Source organism: Indicator indicator, chromosome 20, assembly GCF_027791375.1.
Source record: "Indicator indicator isolate 239-I01 chromosome 20, UM_Iind_1.1, whole genome shotgun sequence".
NCBI lineage: Eukaryota > Metazoa > Chordata > Aves > Piciformes > Indicatoridae > Indicator > Indicator indicator.
In genome coordinates this window covers 17,600,431-17,622,517 of record NC_072029.1, presented here as the reverse complement: position 1 = coordinate 17,622,517, position 22,087 = coordinate 17,600,431, and the positions used below count along the sequence as shown (strand labels likewise).

Here is a 22,087-nt window from a genome sequence, read left to right as displayed (position 1 = left end):
AGATTGACCTTTCAGTTTCCACAAATGCAAACCTCTTGTTTTAGCTTTAAAAGATGAGGGTGGGATGAGTGATGAAACAAATCCTAGATTTTTTTTTTCAGTTCTGTTTGTTGGATGTGACAGACTTTTAAAGTGTGTCTTCTGAGAGGCAATTTCAGATGCTTCTCTTGGCATCATCCAGTTATGCATTGGCCGCAGCTCACGATCTATCAAAGTGTCACAGATGCTTTCATGTAGGCAATGTATTACTTTCTCAGACCCAAGAGAGAGTAAAAATCAGGCACCCTGCATCTCCTCCTTAAGTAGGTGTTGAGCATATTAGCCCCATTACAATTCAGCATGCATTAGTCCCATTAAAGATCTGGAGGAAGATTCCTTTGTGTAAACAACCAAATGGTTTCACTGTATATTTGTATTAGTCATTTCCTGCTGTTCCTTAAAGAAAGATCTTGGTGTTTGGAAGATCTTACTTTCTTCCACATGAGCATAGCTTAAAATAAAAGAATTACTGAAAGTATTCCCATAATTTTAAAAGGTGATTAATTATTTTTTAACATCACCAGATCAAATTGATTTCTGGCTGAAAGAATACAAATTTCTCAATTTGCAAGTATCCATACAATTAGCCCATGATTAATGTGGCCCCTTGTATACAGAGCTTTTCTTCCTTCACCAAATAGTTTCTTCTGTTCTTTCCAGATTTTGTGGTAGCCCATGCAAAAGAGCGGCTACTTGGTTCTTCAGTCCAAGGACTTAGACATCCCACCTGGAATGAATGTGCCTAATTCAAATTGACAGGATTAGAGCTCTTCAAATGTCTTAAGACACCAGGCTGGGAAGCCTTGTAGTAGTGAACTGGTGCTTTGGCTGTGAATTTGCCTCTTTCCACACTCCTGTTATGTAGGAAGTTTAGGGTAAAGTACAAGAAATTAATTAAAACCCCCTGGGTGCTCAGTTCTTTTCCAACAGCGATTACACAATCCAGGATGACTGTCATCAAACAGGAAACCAAAAAATAAGAGGCAGAGATGCTGAAGGAAGACCGCTCCAAAACATGTAATAGACCCAGAATTGTGTTATCAAAGGAAAAAGTGAACATTTCTGCAGAAAACTGCTGAAGATAACAAGCAGTGACAAACTGCTTTGTTCCAGATAGGGTGGAAAGAATAAAGAATGTAGCAGGCATAACAAGCTGTTGGGGATTATCTAATTTAGACCTTCTTTTACAACTATTTTGCACACAGGAAAGGACTTCATTTTCCAAACAGTATTTGACACTGTCCTGATTTGAGCTAGACCAGAACTAATTCTCTTCAGTGATTTTACTTTTCAGCTCAATCTCTTCTAAGTAACTGCACTTTCTAAAGAAAATGACATACTTTTTGCAGGCAGTGTCTGCTTCTAGCACTTGATGTTTACACTTACTACCAAGGCTTGGTGTGCAGAATGGTTCTTGTTACACTTGCTGTAAGCTAAACCTTGTGCCCTATACTGGGGGTGCAGTAAGCAAGAGGTCAGACCTACAGGGAGGAGTGGACAGGACAGGTGACTCTAAACTGGGAAACAAAGGATTCTATTCAGTATAAAACTGAGAGACCAGGAGGGCCAAGTTCTCTTCTTCAATGGCCAGTGTCCAAGGGGGACTCTCTCCCTTCTGTCTTCTATTCTGATCCAGGCATTTCTGAATCCAGTTTCAGAATTCAGCTCCTGAATCTGGTTCCAATCTGCTGCTGAGTCCAGATTGGGATTTCCACAGTGCCTTCCCATATCATCAGTGCTGATGGTAACTAATTGCCATCAGGGAGCCTGGATTTTATATTGATTTTGTATGTGTTTGTGGATATTTCATTTTATTGATATGATTTTCATTCCATCTGCTTTAGTTTTCTTTCCCAATCCATAAGTATCTCTGCCTTAGACCCTTTCTTTTCCCCTCTGGGAAGGGAGTGGGGTTCATAGAGTGTCTGTCTGTCTTCTAGTGGCTGGCTCAGTCCTAACCCTTGACAGACACTCTTTTTTTTCTCTCCAGCTATTCTAATGTGATGAATAATACAGTCTCTATATCACTGTGCTCTGCCAAACAGATGCTTTAGTCAATCATCTTATTATGTATTAAATATCTTATCCACTTGTACTCTCTGTATAGATCCTTCAAGCTGGCTGCTTCTGAAGCTATAGTTTAGCCTTGCCAGTCTGGACCTTCATTCCAGAGCATCATATCTTCAGCTAACTAAAGTGACCTCTGATTTCCATGAGATAATCAAGGATTTGTGTTTTGTTTCTTCATAAAAAATAGAAATACAATGGGTGAAAGGAGTTTCTCAAAGAGTAAATATCCAGTGTCTGATACAGCTGGGGAAATCTCCAGAGAATACTTAATGCTGCCTGATGAAATAGTATTAGGAATATTAATTTTCCAGCTTGATTTACTTGACCACCCTAATTCTCTTAGTGTTATTTTGATAGACCACTGAGGAGAGAGAAAAGAGCAATCCATCTTTTTCTGTTTGAGTGGATGATAAGCAAATTTTCCTGATTGAAATGTGCATTGGACCACTTAGAAAGCTGAAGATTACTATATGTATCAGAATGATTTTAATACATACTTACAAAGAAAGCAATTTCCTGTTACTCTGGAATACCAATTATGCATTCAAAGGAGTCTGAATTTTACATCACCATGATTTCTTTAAAATATATTATTTCATTCTCTGATAAAAGGAAATAAGATTCCTTTATATTAGGTCTTTATTTTGACAAAAATGCCAATTAACTACTTTATACCATTTAGATTTCACTATTATGTGAATCTGAAAATGGCTTCAGCTATTCTTTTAAAATAAAGCAGCAATGTAATATATTGTAAAAGCTATTCTAATCTCTGTGCAAGGAAAAGGCCTTCATAAATCACTGAAAGCTCTCTGAAGCATCATTTCTTCAGTTCCAGACTGGGCTGTGAATCACACATATGTTAATATTTGTCCCATAAACAGCAATTTATGAGGGTTTCCCCTCTTGACCAGAAACTCTCAGTCTCCATTGTATTGTAAGAGTGTCATAAAAAAAAAAGAAAAAAAAAAATCACATTGAAAAGGTTTGAGTTTTGTAAAGTCACAGGAACATTGTATCGATGAACACAGCTCCTGATCTGACAAACAGTTATGTGTTTTGGAGGGTAGTCTCCATATCATACTTTCAATGACAGAATAAAACCAATAACACCTCACAAAAATATGGGAATTTGATGATACAAATCTTATCATGATGATTTCTTTGCAGACAGAGAGAGCATAAGATGGGTGATCCAGTCCTCGATGTATCTGTTTAAAACCGTATCAGGTAAGTGATTCTAAATGAACTGAAATGGCTGCACTGAAGTAGCACACACCTGGGGGTGGCAAAGCTACTTTTTCCAGTCTGTGTTGATTGGCATTAGAAACCACAACACTTGCAACTGAAATGCTATCATTTATTATTTCAGTTAAAAATGCGCTGCTCAGAGTATGCAAAGTTTCCTTTGATTAATGACTGTGTATCATTCTGCACTGCATATCTAAAATCTGCCACAGGAACCTAACACAAAATATTGTTAGCCACACTGAAGGAAAGGTATCACAACACTGGTAGTTTTTTTCCTTTCTCCACATGGCGAATTCAGGTCTGTTTTAAACATTAGATATTAGCACTTGCCAGTTGGTTTTTGTCCCCTTTCTCTCATAGTGTGCTGCTGAAATGGTTCTGACTGATACATCTTTTTAGACACAAAAAACTATGATTGGTTACAAAATGAAAGCCCATGCTGTGTCCTTAAAAAAAGATGATAGCAAAATGCAAAAGGAATTTATAGTTAAGATTTACAAATCATATCTAGCTTCTCAGAAAAGACCAGAAATTAATCTTTGCTGCATCTGGTGATGTTGTAAGATTCCAGAAACATATTAAAAAATGGTTGCAGTTGTGCAACTCATCTGTTATCTCTCAATTAAAGCTGCCATTGTATTCACTATTGTGTCCCTGTTACTATAGCAATGAGATCTAGGTAAAAACTGGACAGATGCTGACTGATTGCTGCACCTGATATATAATTTTTCACAATCTACCTTCCATTCATTATTTCTTAAATTGCTATAAAAGAGCATAATTTATCATACCAGATAGGTATGCACACACATACCAATTACAGCATTGGAAGAAATCCCCCCAAAATAAGCTGGTGGTTATTTTTAAAAGAACTAAGAATTAAATTATTTTCTACTCTTATTAAGCAACCATTCCCTGCTCCAAAGTTATTGCTATGCTGTGGAGGGTAAAACTTAAAAGGCAATATGAATCTCACTTTAAGCTGACTGTTCAGCTTTATTGTAGATTAGACTGCTTTACATTTAATGAATATTCTTCTTTTCTAATAGCAAACATACATCACATGAATATGTTTCACTTGTCTTTAAGTATTAATTTGTCTTAAGTTCAAACATCCATTAATGTCAATGATTTGCCCACTTCCATTAAGCCATTTCTGTATCATTTGCAAATGCAGATATTGCTCAGCTTGTTAAATACCTCTATACATTTTGCTCTAAACACCATGACCTTTTACAGGCTAATACCATGTGTTTCCTTTACAAATGAGGAATGATTTTTGGCTTTTCTTCTTCATTTAGCAAAGTTGAGATTTTGTCATGGTAGCTTTTCTTACTTTTACAAGTTTCTTTTAGGTTGTGGTTCATTTTCTCTCCAGCTGCTCTCATTGCCTTGAATGTTTTGAGTTTGGAGGTTCTTCACTTTGCTTTCTGATGGAGGAGAGTGGACACACACAGCCTTACTGTGACTACAATGGGTGAAATGAGGATTTGATTTCAACAGGGAAACAAATGTCAGTGCCAAAGGTGCCTCACCCTTCCAGCAGCAAATCTCTGTTTTTCCCCAATACATTTGAAAAGAGGTGGACATGTCTACATTTCCACTTATTTCAGGGGAGATTTCATCAGCATAATCAATGGAGCTGCTTCTCTCACCAAGCATGCTTTTTGTTTGGCTACTACAATTCAACATTTCCTCCCTTTTTCATGGATTTGCTGCCATTTGCAGGCTACACAGGTGGTAGTGGACCAAGACCACTTTGTAAGCACAGATGATACTAGACTCCTGATTTCTCAAACAATCCTTGGGATAAAACTGGCTGACTGCTGCCACTGAATTAGTTACCTCCTGCCATGAGCAGTCAATGGGCTTGGATAACTCAGTATACCCCTGGAATATACCCTGAATGCAACCTGTAAAATAAAGTGCCCTTAGAAAACACCCTGGAACAGTTTTATTTAACAACATCTGAGCTGTCTCTGACTCAGCCTTGAGCCAGACCTGACAAGTAACCTGCCCATCTCAAGGTTAGCACAAGGGCCTGGAAAAACCTGAGATAAACATGAGGTGCCATTCCTGCTTTCATTGCCTAGAGACAACATTAATTCCCTTCTTGTCTCTGAAAACTGTAGGTAATCTTTTCCCCAAAGCAGTGGAGAGTAGCTCATAGGGAGGAAGCCAAACCTATTGAGCATCTCTATGTTTCTTTGAGGGGCATGAATATATTTTAAAATCTACCCTTATTTGTCTGTTCCTGCCATATGAGTGAAAAGTGCAGGTGTTTATATGAAGGAGGTGAACTTTATGCATATTCACAGACACCTAGGAAAAACTTCAAACAGTTCAAACTTGATAACATTAATATCAGATGGGTTTAAAGCTCTGTAAGACCTATGACAGAGAGCTTGCAGAGAACAAGAGATAATATGATTTCAATTAGCATCATGAAATCTGAGCTTCATATGACTGGTCTGAATATACTTTTCTTGGAATATGCTTCTTCCTATAAGTGATGTTACTTTAAAGTATGATAGTGGTGACGTTTGTGAAGTCAGATGGATTAATAAATCTTTTATCTAATTTAATTGACCATGAAAGTTCCTTATTTTATTTTTTTGGGGTGGGGGGTGGGGATATAGTTTTCCTGAGCACCAGAGATGTGCTTCTTCCAGTGAAATTAAACCTTCTGTACAATGCTGTGTCTAAAGCATCCAAGACAAATTGCAGCTTCTTGCAGCAACACTCATTACATTCAGAGCCTAATGAACCAAAGCTGTTGCCAAAAGATGGCAATGTTTAGCCAACATATCAGAGCCATAGATCTGGTGTACTGTCAGGACTTTTCTTTCTTCTTTCTTTTTTTTCTTTCTCATTAACCCAAATTCAACAGAAAATAAAACAGGATTTGTCTCAGTATATTGCAAGACTATTTTCCTTGAAAGTTTCTCTTCTATCTCAAGAAAAGCTGTCAAGAACAAAATGCAGATGGAGGGGGAAAAAATGTTCTATTAATGCTGATTGTGTTTAGTATAGGAGAGGATGGGCTCCTCCACAGGCTGCAGGTAGAAGTTTGTTCCACTGTTTATCTCTGAGGGGTGTATGGCTTTCTGTCTCACCATGGGCTGGGGGGATTGGCTGCTCTGACATGTCTCTTCCACTCCTTCCAACCATCTACGTGGTTGTTTCTACCATGTCCCACTTCTCCCTCACACACAGAGTGGGTGAACTCTTCCAGCTCCTCATCTACTCCTTGCATGTGTCATCATGTATATAATTAACTGGAATTATATATATGCACTGGCATTTTGTTTTATATCTATGTGCATACACACATGTGTACACACACAGAGACACAGAGAAGTCATCAGTTTTCCTGCCTTCTCCCCAGCTTCAGTCTTAGGCTTTCAGTGGAATTAATAGATTCAGTTGCATGTTTTCTGACTTTCCCAAGCAGAGAACTGAAACTGAAATATTCTAACAAAATATAAAGGCCAATGCTTTCTTGTAAAAAAAAAAAAAAAAAAAAAAATCCTGCTGTAGAAGAAACAGCTCTCACTGTGAGGCTGACAAACATTTGCCACCATGTCTCCCGTCCTCTTTGTTCTGCTCCACTCCTGCTTGCCTGTAAAAGGCTCAGGAAAGCAGGAATGGAACAGTATCCTGAAGAAATGCTCAGCTTGGACAGCCTGCCCAGCTTTGCTTACTGAGGTTAAAGCCTTCCCCATGAGACCTTGTAGAATCACATCAGTTACATTAATGGCTAACTAGGCACCTCCCTCAACACCCCCCATGTACAAATAACACAGTTCCTGAAGGAAGAGTACTGCCAGAGGGGCAAGGGATTCCTGAAAGGAGAAAGAGAGATGATAAAGACAGCGAGGAGGTTTTTTTCAGGTACTTCCTGGGAGATAACTGGGCTGAGCTATGTTCCTCTTGCATAGAAAGAAGTGACTCCTCAAACCTTCACTTAGAGGGGATGGAAAATAATGTAAGTCCTGTGGTTTTCTGCACTTTCGCTTCTTATGTAAAAGGTCGTTTGTGGTAGGGTCTTCTACAGGACTCAGTGACCTCTTATTTGCCTAAAATACATTAAAAAACCTGAGCAGAAACTTTTTTTTTTCCCCCTAAGGTGAGTGACCTGTAAAGAAAATGGAGGTGTGGAGAATTCAGTATTTATTCCCTCCAGTGCAGTATGTTTGTACGAGAGTTTTCTTTCTTTATTATTTTTTTCCTTGTTATTTTGCTGAAATGAGTTAACTAGGGTCAAAAATAAGATGTGCAACAGTAAGTAGTTGTATAAGGAAGCTTTTCTTCTGTGCATAAGAATGTCAGAGATCTTTCTTTTATATACAAAGCTCAGATTCTTTGGTTTTAATTTTTATTTCAAAGAAAGAAAAATTTCAACAGCCTGAAGTTCTATGACATTGCTCTATGTTTATGCTTAGCAATATTGTTCCAATAAAGACAAATATTAATTTTTTTTGAGACTTAAGAATGGATCTTATTTTAAATAGTTATTTTCTGCTTAAAAAGGCTTAATTAAATTGGGCAGGGGGTTGGTGGTATACACTAGAGTGTGTTAAGTGCTTTTATCATGGTAAAATATGGGGCAGATAAACTAAGAAGTGGATATTGATGGGGAAGGAGATTAACAAAAGATGCAATCAAGAGGAGAATACAAATTTGGGTGTTAGGTGGTGAATTTGCAACAGACTAGAAGACAGTCTTTCAAAACTCGCACAAACAGGTCTCTTTGCTTTTATGAAGCAGAAGAGATTAAATGTTTCAGGTTTGCATTTGAAGCAGCTAAGAGCTTAGGTGTCTTCAGTTCACCTCAGAGATAAGCAGGAAACCTCTAGAGGAATGATTTCAAGTGGAATAAAGCTTTACATTCCATGAAGGTGTTTTATAAGGATGACAAACTGGGGGTAACCAGAACAGACATAATGCTGCTAGGTGCTTCAGAAGTTCTTCTGATGGTGCTGTTCCTTTACCATATTTCATAGGTTTTGATCTTTTTCTTACATCACATTTTCATTTCCTTTGCAATTGTTTGACTTGATCTGAGACACATTTTCCGCATCGATGGAGAAAAGTTCTTTGAAATGTGGGTTTCTTTCTGTAGGAAAAAAAGGACAAATGGGTGAAGTTAATCATGGAAAGTGAGCAACCTAATAATGACATTAGGTATGTCATTATTAAATGGCATAGTTAATGCAAATAGGCTATTGGGAACTGACTTTTGATTAGATAGAGTTTTACTTAGAAAATGTTTCTGTGGTAGACAAAAGATCATATAATTTGAAAATGTCATACAATTTGTGGAACCACCACACTTCTGGCAACTACAGTTAAAATCTGGATTTTGTACTGAAGATAAGTTTTGGCTTTTTTTTTTTTTTTTAACTTGCATGCTTGAAGTTTTCTCATTGTCTTTCATTAACAGGAAGGTTGGTTTTGTTTTCTTTTTTTTTTTTTTCAGGTTTTATCTGATGGACAATTTGACTTCTGTTATGATTTTGGGGAAAAAAAGTCATTCTTATGTTGTCTCTGAAGTTTTGTCCACCAGAGCATATATTCAGCTGCTAAGAAAGCTTTCTGTAGCAAATTCACATGATGAAACCAACCTTCAGAACTACAAAATGGCAGAGCTGTGATACATTTAGTGCATTTGGGGCTTTTTGTTAATGTTAACTGTCCAAAATCCAGTTCATGTGTTTCACTGAGTTTCTATGGGTTTTGTTTGTTGTATTCAAGTCATACTCATGTAAACCCAAAGTTTATAGAGCTGCTAATCACATTAAACACTGCTTACATGTGGCAAAGGAAAAATCTGACGTATTGCCAGTCTGACTTTAGAGCCCTAAATCTCAAATGGAAAAAAATAAAGTTACCATTTAATAATGTCATGTGGATACAATTGCAGCAGCTCTTACCCAGGTGTCCTTAGCTCCTTGTACATTTGAGGCAGTGAGAGCTTTGTTCTCATTCCTTAAGGGTGAAGAGAATTCAAATTCCCTTTGTTTGCTGCAACACTTGAATTCCCATAAAATCTGCAGATGGTTCAGTACAGAACATATCTGGTTAAAAATCACAACTTCACCTGTCTGCACAATATAACCTGCAGCACATGCTCCTTCCTTCCGCTGTTATCCATTTGGCAGAACCCAGCCTGCCAAGCTTGGTGAAGTGAATGATATGATTTTTCCCCTTTCCCCTTTTCCCCCCCTTCCCTGTTTTCCCCCCTTCCCCGTTTTCCCCCTTTCCCCCCTTCCCCTTTTGCCCCCCTTCCCCTTTTGCCCCCCCTTCCCCTTTTTCCCCCCCTTCCCCTCCTAAATTATACAACAATGGACTAGCCTATGATCATTAAAAGCTTTTCAGCTCTTTTCTCTTGGATCCCTGTGCTGCCACAGAGTTTCTTAACTTCCTCAAGTGCTTGCAACTGGCCGTTTGACAACTTGTCAATTGACTGCTCAAGCACTTACAGAAAATGATCTCTATACAGATTTAAATTATTTATGATTGCAAAGTAGCTGAAAATTAGTCCATCCTTACCATGTGGAAGAAAATGTGACTTAACACTTCACTAATTGCTAAGTAGGCTTGTCCTGTAAGTAGTCATTAAGGAAGCAATGTAATATAAGGAGATCCTAGCATTTGTAGGTGTTCACAGGCTGCTGATGAGTAATGATGTCTGCCCAGTCCTACCTCTGACCGTTGAGTCTTTGAAAGCTTAGCAGCTATCCATCGTTTGAGGCAGCAAGAGGAGTAGGCTTAAAGGATGCAAAGAGTTGAATTTATCTCATCTCACTTGAGACATCTCAGTCATCCGTTGTAGCCACTTGCCACTCCGAGATGTGATTCATTGCATTTTGAAAGAAATGTGGAAAGATGTCTCAGCAGGCAGCGGGAGAGCCAGGGGAGATGGAGCCGTCCGAGATGGCCCTAGTGAAGTGAGATGAATCCCACCCAAAGGGGAGTTCTGGATCCATGTTGACAGGCTTTATTAGGCCTTTCTAAATTGTTTTATGAATCTCCATACTGTTTGCTACCTTCATTCCCCAGGTCTGGGGACTGTAAACTGTGAATCCCAGATCAAAAGAATGGGATTTATCTTAGATTGCCTTTCATAGGCAATGAAGAAAATCAGTTACATTTTCCATCACTTTTGTGTCTTAATCTATAAATTTACTTATCATTAGCTGGTCTGTGTGCTCAATTTTGTTGATTGCAAAGAGGGTGTGGAGTAGCTAGATCAGCTGTTGACATCTCCTTTCATTCAGATGCCCTGCTGTGAGACTCAGAAGACTGGAGCTCTTGGTCAGGTTGTCTAGGGAAGGTAAAGAAAACTTGGAACAGTCAAATGATTGTTTCCCAGCTTGCTTCAGGTAAGGTGTGATGTTTCTAAAAGTGGGAAACTAATGAGCAAATGTGTTGATCAATGTCTCCTTTGGCAATCTCAATAGATGGTGTCATTCAGACCCTGTAGGCTGTTATAAATAAGCAGACTAAATGGTCTGAAATAGGTATGATACTTGTTTTCTTTATATAGAGGCACTAAGGGATGGGGGAGATTGCCTTTTACCTTTCAAATTCTATTTAATTTTGGTTTTGTTATTACAGTGGTTCATAGTGAGAAAATGTGGTGAGGGACATAGTTTGAAACCACAAGAGGACCACATGGATTGAGACTGTCAAGTGTGGGAACAGATTCCTCAAAGAGTTGTGCAATCTCTGTCCTTGAAGATTTCCCTGTATAAATCCATGACCTCAAAGCAGAACCATTTTGAGGAGTAGGTAAAGGTAGAGACCTAGAAACCTCTTGAGTTCCCTTACAATCTTAATTATTAGATGATAAAAAAATTGCATGTGTTAACATACAAAACTTATTTTCATATGTGTCAGTTTAGACAGATTAAATCATCTGCCTCAAAATATATAGCAGTTTTGGAAGAAAGTACCTTTCTACAGAAGGTTTGCATTTCTGCTAACAAAATCTTTCTTTATTCAGTTCTAGAAAGATTTGTCTTGGAAATTATGATGTAGAAAGATGCAACATAATACAAGTCTACAATAACAACTTTGGGTGGTGCAGGTGGCATGTCTTTCTAAGGCCATATTGATGCTCCTGACTCCTGAAATAATTACTGGATCAATCTAGAGTCTCTAACTTTGTCCCTCCAGGCACTGGATGTTACCATTGAATAAAAGTGTACTGCAGGAGTGTACAAAAATAAACTACACTGAAGAGAATAATATTTTGATTGTTCCAGTAGGACAAAGCCTTTCACTTACAGTCCTCAAACAACTGTTATCTCAGTTACTTAAATGACAATTTCTTTTTAAACCAAAGGGATAGTTTTAACAGGAAAGAGTTGCAATCATCCAAGATTAAAAAAAAAAATGTAAAAAGAGAATCCTGGCCGCTCTGATCCTACTAATTACGTTGGTCATTCTGGTTACATTGTCAACACATTTTCATCTCTTTCCACACTAGATCCTGAAGCCAGGAAATTAAATAACTGAGAACAACTTTTGCTTGTTAACTGAGGATTGAATTGTGGTGACTTTAACAGCAAGAAAAGGAGAGTCAACAACTTTGACAATAACTTTGTTTCCCAGCCTGCCACAGTGAATATTTCTAAAGAGGAGAACACATTTGGAGGAAATCAGCCTTACTTCAGAAAGCTGTCTAGCTACATGTCTTAGGATTTGAGAAATAGTTCTTAGAAAATATGTTTGGTAGTTAAAAGAACAAACCCTAAATGCTTTTCCTTTGCTTTTCTTATTATTCATCTTTAATCACATAGATTTCATTCAAGCATTGTCTGCTCTTCAGTCAGTTCAAGGATGAGAGAACTGCACATTTTAAAAAGAGATCAAATCTCACACTGTTTTGCAGGTATTTTAAGCCTTGAGGCAAGGCCAAATGATACTTTGTTGCTTCTACACCATCAAGGGCAAAAATGGTTTTACATTAACACTTTTTACTGCTTTTGGTCAAATTGCTGAATCTGGCCACATAAAACACTAAATATATCTCATCTACACTCTGTATGCTGTCCTTCCTGAGACTATGAGTGGCAGAAATTATTATGGGAATATTTTTAAAGGTGCTTGAATGAATCAGGAACATTTTTTTCCAGATTACTGCATTGAAAAATAATTATTAGATTTTATTCAGGTCTAGGTTGAGTAGCTCAGAATTGTCCATGAATAAAAAGTGTAGGCTAGCCTTCTACTCCACAGCTTGCAGCAGCAAAATGGAAATTTTGCTACTGACATGTGACAGAGCAAGCATGAGACTTTATTTCCTTTCCTTAGTATTTATTCACCTGTGGAGCAAATTCATAAAACCATCAGTAAAGACTTCCCTGCCTGGACTCCAGCTCTAGTGAGAATCTGCAGAGTCCACCTACCTTCATGTTTCCTCCTATTTTTCCATCCTTGGATTTAGCCAGCAACATTTTTTTTTTTTTTTTGTCCCCCTAGGTAGTCTTGATGGAGAATGGTGTGACACTCAAACTTTCTTTTCTGGGATTTGAAAGATGGTTTCATAGAACAGAGGAGGAAAAAAAAAAAAACCACAAAGAAGTCTGCTACAAACTCAGAACTTTAATGGTGAACTTTTGAAACTAGGTAGACTTTTATGGAAGTGCTGGGTGGAGGGATGGTATGCCTGGATGATTTGGCACATTGCAAAATAAAGTAATTATTGTATTCCCTTTGTGCCTTGCACAGAAATTGTGTCATTTCATGCATCATTCACAGCTCTCATTACTGATACCACAGCATCTAAATTACCCTGAGCATCCACAAAACAAAACCCACTTTGGCCAGCTGAAGACTTGAAAACTTGGGAGTAGATGTTAACGGTTTTCATTTTTGCTACCATACTACACACAGCTTCCAGCTGCTAGCTTGATCTTGGAAAGTGCAGAACAATGAATATTCTTGCCTGGGTGTCCTGTTTCTCTTCCAGAAATGTTTCTGTTTTGTGCTGGCAGCAAGGGTTACTTTTTGTATTTATAATGTGAGCTTATTGAAATGGAGAGGCAGGCAGACTACAAAAACGAAGACATTTCACTGCAGTTAGTTTGTGACTGGGCTTCAGATGTTGTTCTCACAACAGTGGCTTCCTACAGCAATGTGAGGACAACAGAAATCATGTTGTATCTGGAGAGAAATGAAACGGCATTGCATGGCAGGGAAGATGAAGAGAGCCAGCACACAGGCAGTAAAACTAAGCCTTTTTTTAGTCAGACTTTCTGTTTTCTTGAGATGTTTCACATAGTGCTTGGAAAGGAAAGGTGAAAGAGGAGGTCATCTGGTAGGCATCCTGTGAGGACAGCTTCAACTTCTCAAGTATAAGTTCTGACTGCAATTTATGGAGTCAGCTTTGAAGAATACATTGAATTGGTGGTGGCAGCTTCTGGGTGGAAAGGCTGTGTGTCCCTGCTGTGCTCTCCTTCCTTGCAGGCTGAGCAGTGATCCCATTCCAGATGGGATCATTTCACAATCTGCAGGTGGAATTGTACTAGCTTTGTAGTTCTATGACTCTGCACTGAATCAACAGTGTCTTCTCAGAGGTCACAATCAAAGAAAACATTTTGAAGAAACCTCTATATAGAGCTTTTGAGTAAGTTTAGAAGCTGATGTCTCAATTTATTTTTATGTCTCAGTTTATTTTTATGTCTTACTTTATTATTAAACATCAGCAGATGTTTAATTTTCATAACTTTCCTGGTTACAGTTACTTCCTTTCCACTTTTTTCTATTATTTGGACAGAACTAGTGACAGGAAAAGAATGAAAAATGGCTGAGTTCTTCCTACCTGGTACCAACAGCTTCTGTAAGTTCACTTTAGAATCCTTGGCTGCTATTGAAAAGAGAATTGCTGCCAAGAAGAATTGTCGAAGAAATACTATAGACCAGAAACCTGAGGAGGAACCACATCCTCAGCTTGACCTAAAAGCTTTCCAAAAGCTACCAGCTCTCTATGGCAATCCTCCTCCAGAGCTCATTGGGGAACCACTGGAGGATCTCGACCCATACTACGAAGATCATAAGGTCAGAGCCAACCAAGATGCTTGGGTTTTAATTTGGGTTATTGTGTTGACAAGAAGAGTTTATGTGAATAATCTGCCAAATAGTTTTGCTTACATCCCTTTGGAAAAACTTTCATCCCTTTCTAGGTTATAATAATGCAGGCAGTTGGCACAGCTGAATGACAAGCTGTAATCTTCTTAAAAACAGCTTAATTTGGAATTACAGGAATTAAATAATATGAACTTGATTAACATTTGAATGAGAATGGAAGCAGAAAAAAATGAAATGGATGAAGGAAGAAAAATGGGGTTTGACTCAGATCTACAAGAAATGATAGTAATTTTGTAATTTTTCTTAAATTCTACAGTTTGAATCACTGTGTTCCTATCATGCTCCCCTTACATGTACAGTAAATGATCACCTAAGTAGAAAAATTATTTAAAACATTTGCTTATGAATTCTTAAAACCTACTTATTCAGGCACCACGTTTTAGTCATGAAGTATTGCAAAATATTATTTTTAATCAGGAGCAAAGAAAGGGAAATGAATTCATTGGAAATTATGCTTATTGACTGAGAAATGATTAATACTGTGATCTAATTTCTGCAGTCTTAGAGCTAAAGGATCACTACCAATAACAGCAAATAATGATAAAGGCTGCAATTCTCACTTCTACCTCTGTGTATATTGGTTTAATGATAGCTTCATTTTAAGACAATAGTCACAAGCAAGATTAGTTCTGTGCACAACCTTTTCAAACTCTCAAGGTTTGAAAAAGAAGCTCATGCAGAGGATTAATTTTTTTTGCAGCTTGGCAGTTAATGGGCATTAACTCTTTCATCATTTTATGACAAAAGGATAGCAAACTATTGTAGAGAATCTTTCCATTTAAACAAACTGAAGTAAAAATCAAGCTCTTGCTCATCACTGATGCAACAAGATACAGCACAAAAATAAGTTCTCTGCTCGACTTCCTGAAAACTTTATTTCATGTTTCTTTTTTTAAACAGGTTTTCATAGTGCTAAACAAGCAGAAAACAATCTTCAGATTTACTGCTACTCGTGCCTTATGGATCCTCAGTCCTTTCCACCCCATCCGAAGAACAGCAATTAAAATTTTAGTCCATTCATATCCTTTTGTTCAATTTATTTGCTCTATTTGATCATGGAACCTCCAGTAGTGCTGTGCTACTGTATTTCAGAGCACTGAATGAATCTACTCTTTTCCTCTCTCCAGATTAGTTTGTTTTATGAATTACCTTAGAAATGATTATTGTCCTGGTGCTCTTGTGCTGTGTGGAAATCACTAGTTTTGTGAGTACTTCAGTACTCATAAAAGTGTTGTTGAAGCCTGATTTCCTACTAATTTGTGTTTTGAGGCTGATCTCTGATGTTGATGTCCCACAAACAAGTGTCACATGCTGAAGCCTTTCTCAGTGAGAACACTAATAAGACCTCTATCCTTTTTCTCATCTTCTGTTCACCCAGGCTGTAGGAATTAAATTCAACTCAAAGCTGATCAGCCATTGACCAGTTTTAAGAGGAAAAGGCTGAGACAGGCAGGCAGGTGTATGAAAACACAGAGAAAGAAAAACCACACCAAGTTTATTCTTCAGGAAATTAGATTAAAAATATTTCATCTTTGGTATGCAAAAAGGAACATTTCCATGGATGCTTTTGCAGGGAATGCCTTTGGAATGCAAAGGTGGTACAGATCCTGTGTCAGATGTCAGGAATCACTGCTTTCCTGCTCCATTTTGGTACTGGGCAATGGGAATAGAGCAATAATAACACTGTTGCTCAAGGCTGAGTCAAGCCCAACAGAGAGTCTGCAGTATCCCTGTGTGGATTTTAGGTTTCTAGCCATCTCCTGTCTGTGTGGTGCTGAGTTACCTACAATGGGTCTGAAGTTTTCATCATAGTAGGGTACAGACATCCCTGGAAGCGTGATGCCTCACACCTGAGGCAGTAAGTTGGCCAACACCAGCGTTTCAACAGTCCGTCTCCTGGGTTGGGCATAGGTTGACCTTGTCTAGAACTAAAGCCAGGGGATTTTTGTGGGAGTGAAGAATATGGATGATGGAAAGGCTAGATGTCCTTCCCACACACATCTACCTCCTGGATTGCCAAAATGTGTGGTATGACAAAAGGCATGAGATTCACCTCTGGAGCCAGGACCTGTCTACACATGAGTTAGGCAGCGAAGTTCCCATTCACATTCTACAGTCAGCATATCCCACAGAGCAGCTGGGCAGTCTCAAGAGTTGGTTAAACATGGGCATCTAAAGTTCTTGGAGACATTTGCAAGTATCCAAGTAGACTTCATGCTGCTCCTTCACGAGAGTGCAGTCACCTTTGGGCTTCACCTGTGTGACTTTGGGCGAGTTTTTAACTTCTATGCTATAAAATGAAACAAACAATGCATCCTCTTCTCCTGCTCTTTGAGTGGTTGAGGATCCTTTACAGAGTTTGCAAATGATTAGAGCAGCAGATCTCTAGTTCATGCAGAAATCCATATGGCATGAATAACCATGCTTGTGTGTTGCCATCTTCATGACTCAGAATGGACAAACACCTGTGCATGCTGTTCTTATATGTGCTTTAAAATCAAAACCAGATACTACATCTCTGACTGACAGACAATCTAAATGCATTTCTGAATCAATGTCACGTTCTTTGCCTTCACTCCCATGATTTACATTATTCACTTTGTTTATCACGTGCACTATTCTAACCAATTGTGTATTTATGGCTCTGACTGAGTCCCCTAAGACTTATTCATCTGCTTCATGGAATAAGTATGTTGAGTAAGTATCTTTGGGTATGTATGCTTTTTAATTTTGTAGTTATATTGAATTCTTCAGACTTATCTTGGTGCTTTCACTCAAGAGTTTATGAGGCATTTAGAACGAAAGTTGCTTGGGTTAGGACTTTTTTCTTTTTTTGCTTTGAGGGAGTATTTTTGTTTCTAAACTCAACACCTACAATAATGGTATTATAGGAGAAATTAAGTATAGATTAAGTTCCATTGCCTCATGTCTGCCCTATTGCTCCAGCTTGTTATCCCACTTTCTGAACTCAGTAATTATTTGCTCTTTGTCAGAACACATTTCCCAGTGTTACTGACACTGATGAAGCACAAGAGCTTTCTTCTAAAATTCTTTTAAATAATATTCAAATGTTGAATTCTGCTCTAATAAAACCTTCTGTCAGAAGTTCCTCTCCTTCAGGACACTGTTGGAAACTAAAGCTCTTTTCTTTAGTGTTGCCAATGTTAAATCACAATAAATCCATGCCTTTGTAGTCATGTTTGAACTAGATAATCCCAAGGTTTTTGTTGCTTTAAAAATAATATTTCATTTTGAGATAAAAATGTTAGAAAATTTAATACAGAGGAAAAGATTTCAAAATACTTAGTTTTAAAAAGAAGTCTAAAATTATTTTTGACTATCTTGTGTTACATGAGACTGAAACAGCTGAAAATGGCAAATTCTCGTGCATCCAGGAACAAGACTCTGTATGGTATCAATATAGATATGTCTAGAAGATGCTGAGATATGTAAGTGTAGGGTCCTGCATCTACAGAGGAATAATCCCATGTACCAGGACAGGTTAGGAGTGGAACTTTGCAAAGCAACTGGAAAAGAGCTTTGCAAAGAAGCACCTGGGAGTCCTGGGGACAAGAAGTTCACCATGAGGGAACAATGTGCCATCATGGCCAAGAAGGCAAATGGTATCCTGGGGTGTATAAAGAAGAGCATGTCCAACAGGTCAAGAGAGGTTCTCCTCCCCCTCTACTCTGCCATAGTGAGACCATATCTGGAGTATTGTATCCAGTTCAAGAGAGACAGGCAACTACTGGAGAGTTGCAAGTGAAGGCTGTGAAGATGCTGATGAGCCAGGAGCATCTCTCCTACAAGGAAAGGCTGAGAGACCTGGAGCTTTTTAGCCTGAAGAAAAGCAGACTGAGAGGGGATCTTGTCAGTGCTTATCAGTATCTAAAGGGCAGGGGGGCAAGAGGATGAGGCCAGACTCTTTTCAGTGCTGCCCAGTGACAGGACAAGGGGCAATGCACACAAGCTGGAACACAGGTTTTGTCTGAGCATAAGAAAAAAGCACTGGAAGAGGCTGCCCAGAGAGGCTGTGGAGTCTCCTTCTCTGAAGATACTCAAGGCCTGCCTGAATGCAATCCTGTGCAACCTGCTCTGGGTGACCCAGAGCAACCCCCACCTTATTGTGATTCTGTGATACTTCTTTACCTATGAGACCATTAAAGGTTTGATAAGAGTTGTATCTACTGTTGGCATCATGTCTGCTGTTCAAATGCATTTCAATAATAATTTCAGAATACCTCTTTCCAAATGGAAAGGGAAGCACTACATGTGTATCACTTCTTAGAGCATTTGCTGACTACTGACTGAATGCCTCATGAAATCTATAGGGAGATCTCTGCCTTGTTGAAATGCTAAGTGCACTCAGTAAGTCCAGAAGAGCTTTTACTGATAATTTTCCATTAATAAGAATAATTGCCATCTGAAATTGAAAATCCTGCACTCTTGTACTTCCCTAAGTGTTTAAAACATTCTGCACAGAAATGGATGCCATGTGCCCAAAGTTAATAATACACAGTGCCTCACACGTTCACTTTGCCACTTGAAACCAGAGGAAGGTACAAATTTGGGTCTTTATTCTAGCAAGCAACGAGGAGTTTCATGGTTTTTAAATTGTGAGGAATCACACCATGAAAGTGTTTGAAAAAAAGTGAAAGTGTTTGAAAAAAGTGAAAGTGTTTGAAAAAAATTGTTAAATGCCAACAAAAAAACCAAACCAGGTCACAAGCATTCATGTTAATAGCCATGTGTAGACTGCAGTCTCAAACTGTATAAGTCAGATGCCAACAGAATACACTGAAATCAACAGCAGCTTTTCCAGTACTTCTCTGCAGCATTGTCTTGGTTTGTTGTCCTAGACAGTAAATAGTTTGCCTATGCCTCTTCTGTTAATTGTTAATATAGCTGGTGTTTCCTTCTGGCACTTTTCTCCCCTTAGATTTACCTTCACTGGCATTTACACTTTTGAATCATTGATAAAAATATTGGCAAGAGGCTTCTGTCTAAATGAATTCACTTTCCTTCGAGATCCCTGGAACTGGTTGGATTTCACTGTTATCATTATGGCGTAAGTGGGAACAGATAAAATACGGATTACCTGTGCTTGTGCTTGAAGTTCTTGTTGCTGTGGTGCCAAAGGTTGCTTGCCTCTGTGGGTCCTAATTGCACCTTAAACTCCCCAGGACATTGACTCTTCCCATTGTTTTATCACCCACTGTGTAACAACTATGTAGTAGTCTTTCAAGAAGGGAGCAGAGCTGTGCAGAACAAGAGATTTGTTGTGCCAGGGGTGGTTTAGGTTGGATATTAGGAAAAATTTCTTCACTGAAAGTGTTGTCAAGCACTGGAACAGGCTACCCAGGGAAGCAGTGGAATTACCATCCCTGGGGAATTTGAATGACATGCAAATGTGGTGCTGAGGGACACAGTTTAGTGGTGATCTGGCAGTGCTGAGTTGACAGCTGGACTTGATACTCCTCAAAGTCTTATCAACCAAAATGATTCTATGGTTCTACACACACTGGGTGTACATGAATGGATGGATTTCAGTCGGTGAACTGTAATAGCTGGGCTGTCAAATACATACATACCAATCCTGTGAGTGGAAGTGTAAGTTTGAGATACTGGGACAGTGATTAAATTTGGGTTCTTTATCTCCAAAAATTGTAGTTGGAGCTTCTAATTATGCTTTTAGTAATTAGAAAGTTTTTGTACTGGGTAAGGGCAGCTACAGAGGGGAGATCCAACCAGTTCAGTTAGCATTTCAGCTTGAAATGAGTAAGTTTGAATGTTATCTTTGTTTATATTTTAAATGCATGGTATTTTAAGATACAGACACACAAGCAGTTGTGCACAAGTCAAGAGCTACCTCATGAGGAAACTAATAATCAAGAAATGGGTTTCTGAGTCTCCAGAAAAATCCTTGATATGTAGTTTATTAATACTTAAAATAGGCTTGGAAGGACTGACAGTTAAGAATAACCACTGTAAAATAATTGCTCTGTTTACTCCATTCAACCACTTGATGTATCCCATCCTGACTTTGCAGGTATGTGGGAGCAGTTAGTAACTTGGGGAGTGTGTCAGTCCTTCGGACTTTCAGGGTTCTGAGAGCTTTAAAAACCATTTCAGTAATTCCAGGTAAGAAAACCTATGTGCTGAATATTTTCTATTACTTACAACTGATTCTTTGCTCCAATTAAAATGTTGGCATTTGCCTTTGCTATTTTTTTTTCCTGTATCTATCACTGATTGCAGACATAGCTGAATTTATGGACTAAATGAACATCTGGGAATTGTAGGGTGAATCAAATGAGGAAAAGCAAAATTTTTTCATATTAATTGCTCTCTCATCCAAACTATACTTGTGTTGCAAATACATTTGTGAGATATTACCCAGTAATTTTAGGACATTGGTTGTTATATGTTGCTTTAACTCTAATCAAGTATGACAAATGAATTTCAGTTTTTCATCCCGTTTTCCCTTTGTATATTGACTTCCTAGGACTCAAGATCATTGTAGGGGCACTTATCCAGTCTGTTAAGAAGCTTTCTGATGTGATGATTCTGACTGTTTTCTGCCTGAGTGTCTTTGCCCTCATAGGCCTCCAGCTTTTTAAGGGCAATCTGAGATACAAGTGCACCAAGAACTCTACAGAGCTCAGTAATACAACATATGACTTCTATGAAATGTTTGCTAATAATACAGGTAACTTTTCTCTTTAGTTCTTTTTTTGTTGATAGTACAGACCCCTATGCATGCATGTGTAACCACTTCCCTTGAATGATATTGATGCTTTGATGATTGGTATTTTGAAGAGTAACTACCTGATAATGGCTTTTGGATTGGCAGAGCATCTTGCAGGCATCCAGGAATGCACCCTTTCCCTTCATTAGAAGAAATAGCACTCCCAGATTTTCCAGTAACATCCAGCTTGGTTTCCCAGAATGATGTGACAATAACTGAAATAACATTAGCTCATTCTCTGCTGTAATTCTCTGATGTTTACCCTTCACTACATGCTGAAGAGTTTGTACATCTTCATTTTGCTGCCCAGTGATTTACTCTTCAGCTTGAAACAGAGGAATTTGTTCAGAGACAAGGTTACTTCTTCATATCATAGGTATCTTATTTTACCTTTTACATAAGATGCATACAACATACATTTTTCAGGTATACATCTGGAATGAGGCTGGTGATGGAAGGGATAGAGCAGAGACCTGAAAACACACCAAAGCATTCAGAGAAACAGCAACTGTAAGATTCAATTCATAAAAGATAAACCCTGTGCTAAAGGAAAAGCCTCAATATACATGAAATAATGCACTCAAAGTAAACAATGTGCCTGCCAGAAATATGAAGCCTTCATTACTGAAGAAAAGCTCCACCAGCAAGTTCTGACATAGCAGCAGTTGTACAGGGACAAAAGCAGGATGCTGTTTGCATAAGTTCTGTGCAAAAGATTTGTCCAGACAGGATTTCTTTAATAACTGCAGAGTCCAGAGGGAGAAAAATCTTTGTAAAAAAGATTCTTGAGGAAAAACTCTCTGCAAGAAACTCATGCAC

The 22,087-nt window shown here is 38.4% G+C and overlaps 1 protein-coding gene across 1 annotated transcript in view; it reads left to right on the top strand.

Annotated features, from left to right (window-relative positions):
• The first annotated feature begins 14,175 nt into the window (after nucleotides 1-14,175).
• LOC128973726 (sodium channel protein type 5 subunit alpha-like) overlaps nucleotides 14,176-22,087 on the top strand; it is a 34,997-nt gene continuing 27,085 nt past the window's right edge. The window contains exons 1-6 of the mRNA XM_054390115.1: nucleotides 14,176-14,430; nucleotides 15,421-15,539; nucleotides 17,110-17,217; nucleotides 19,460-19,588; nucleotides 20,570-20,661; nucleotides 21,026-21,229. Coding sequence (XP_054246090.1) covers nucleotides 14,176-14,430; nucleotides 15,421-15,539; nucleotides 17,110-17,217; nucleotides 19,460-19,588; nucleotides 20,570-20,661; nucleotides 21,026-21,229 — 907 coding nt within the window. The remainder of the gene's footprint in view (nucleotides 14,431-15,420; nucleotides 15,540-17,109; nucleotides 17,218-19,459; nucleotides 19,589-20,569; nucleotides 20,662-21,025; nucleotides 21,230-22,087) is intronic.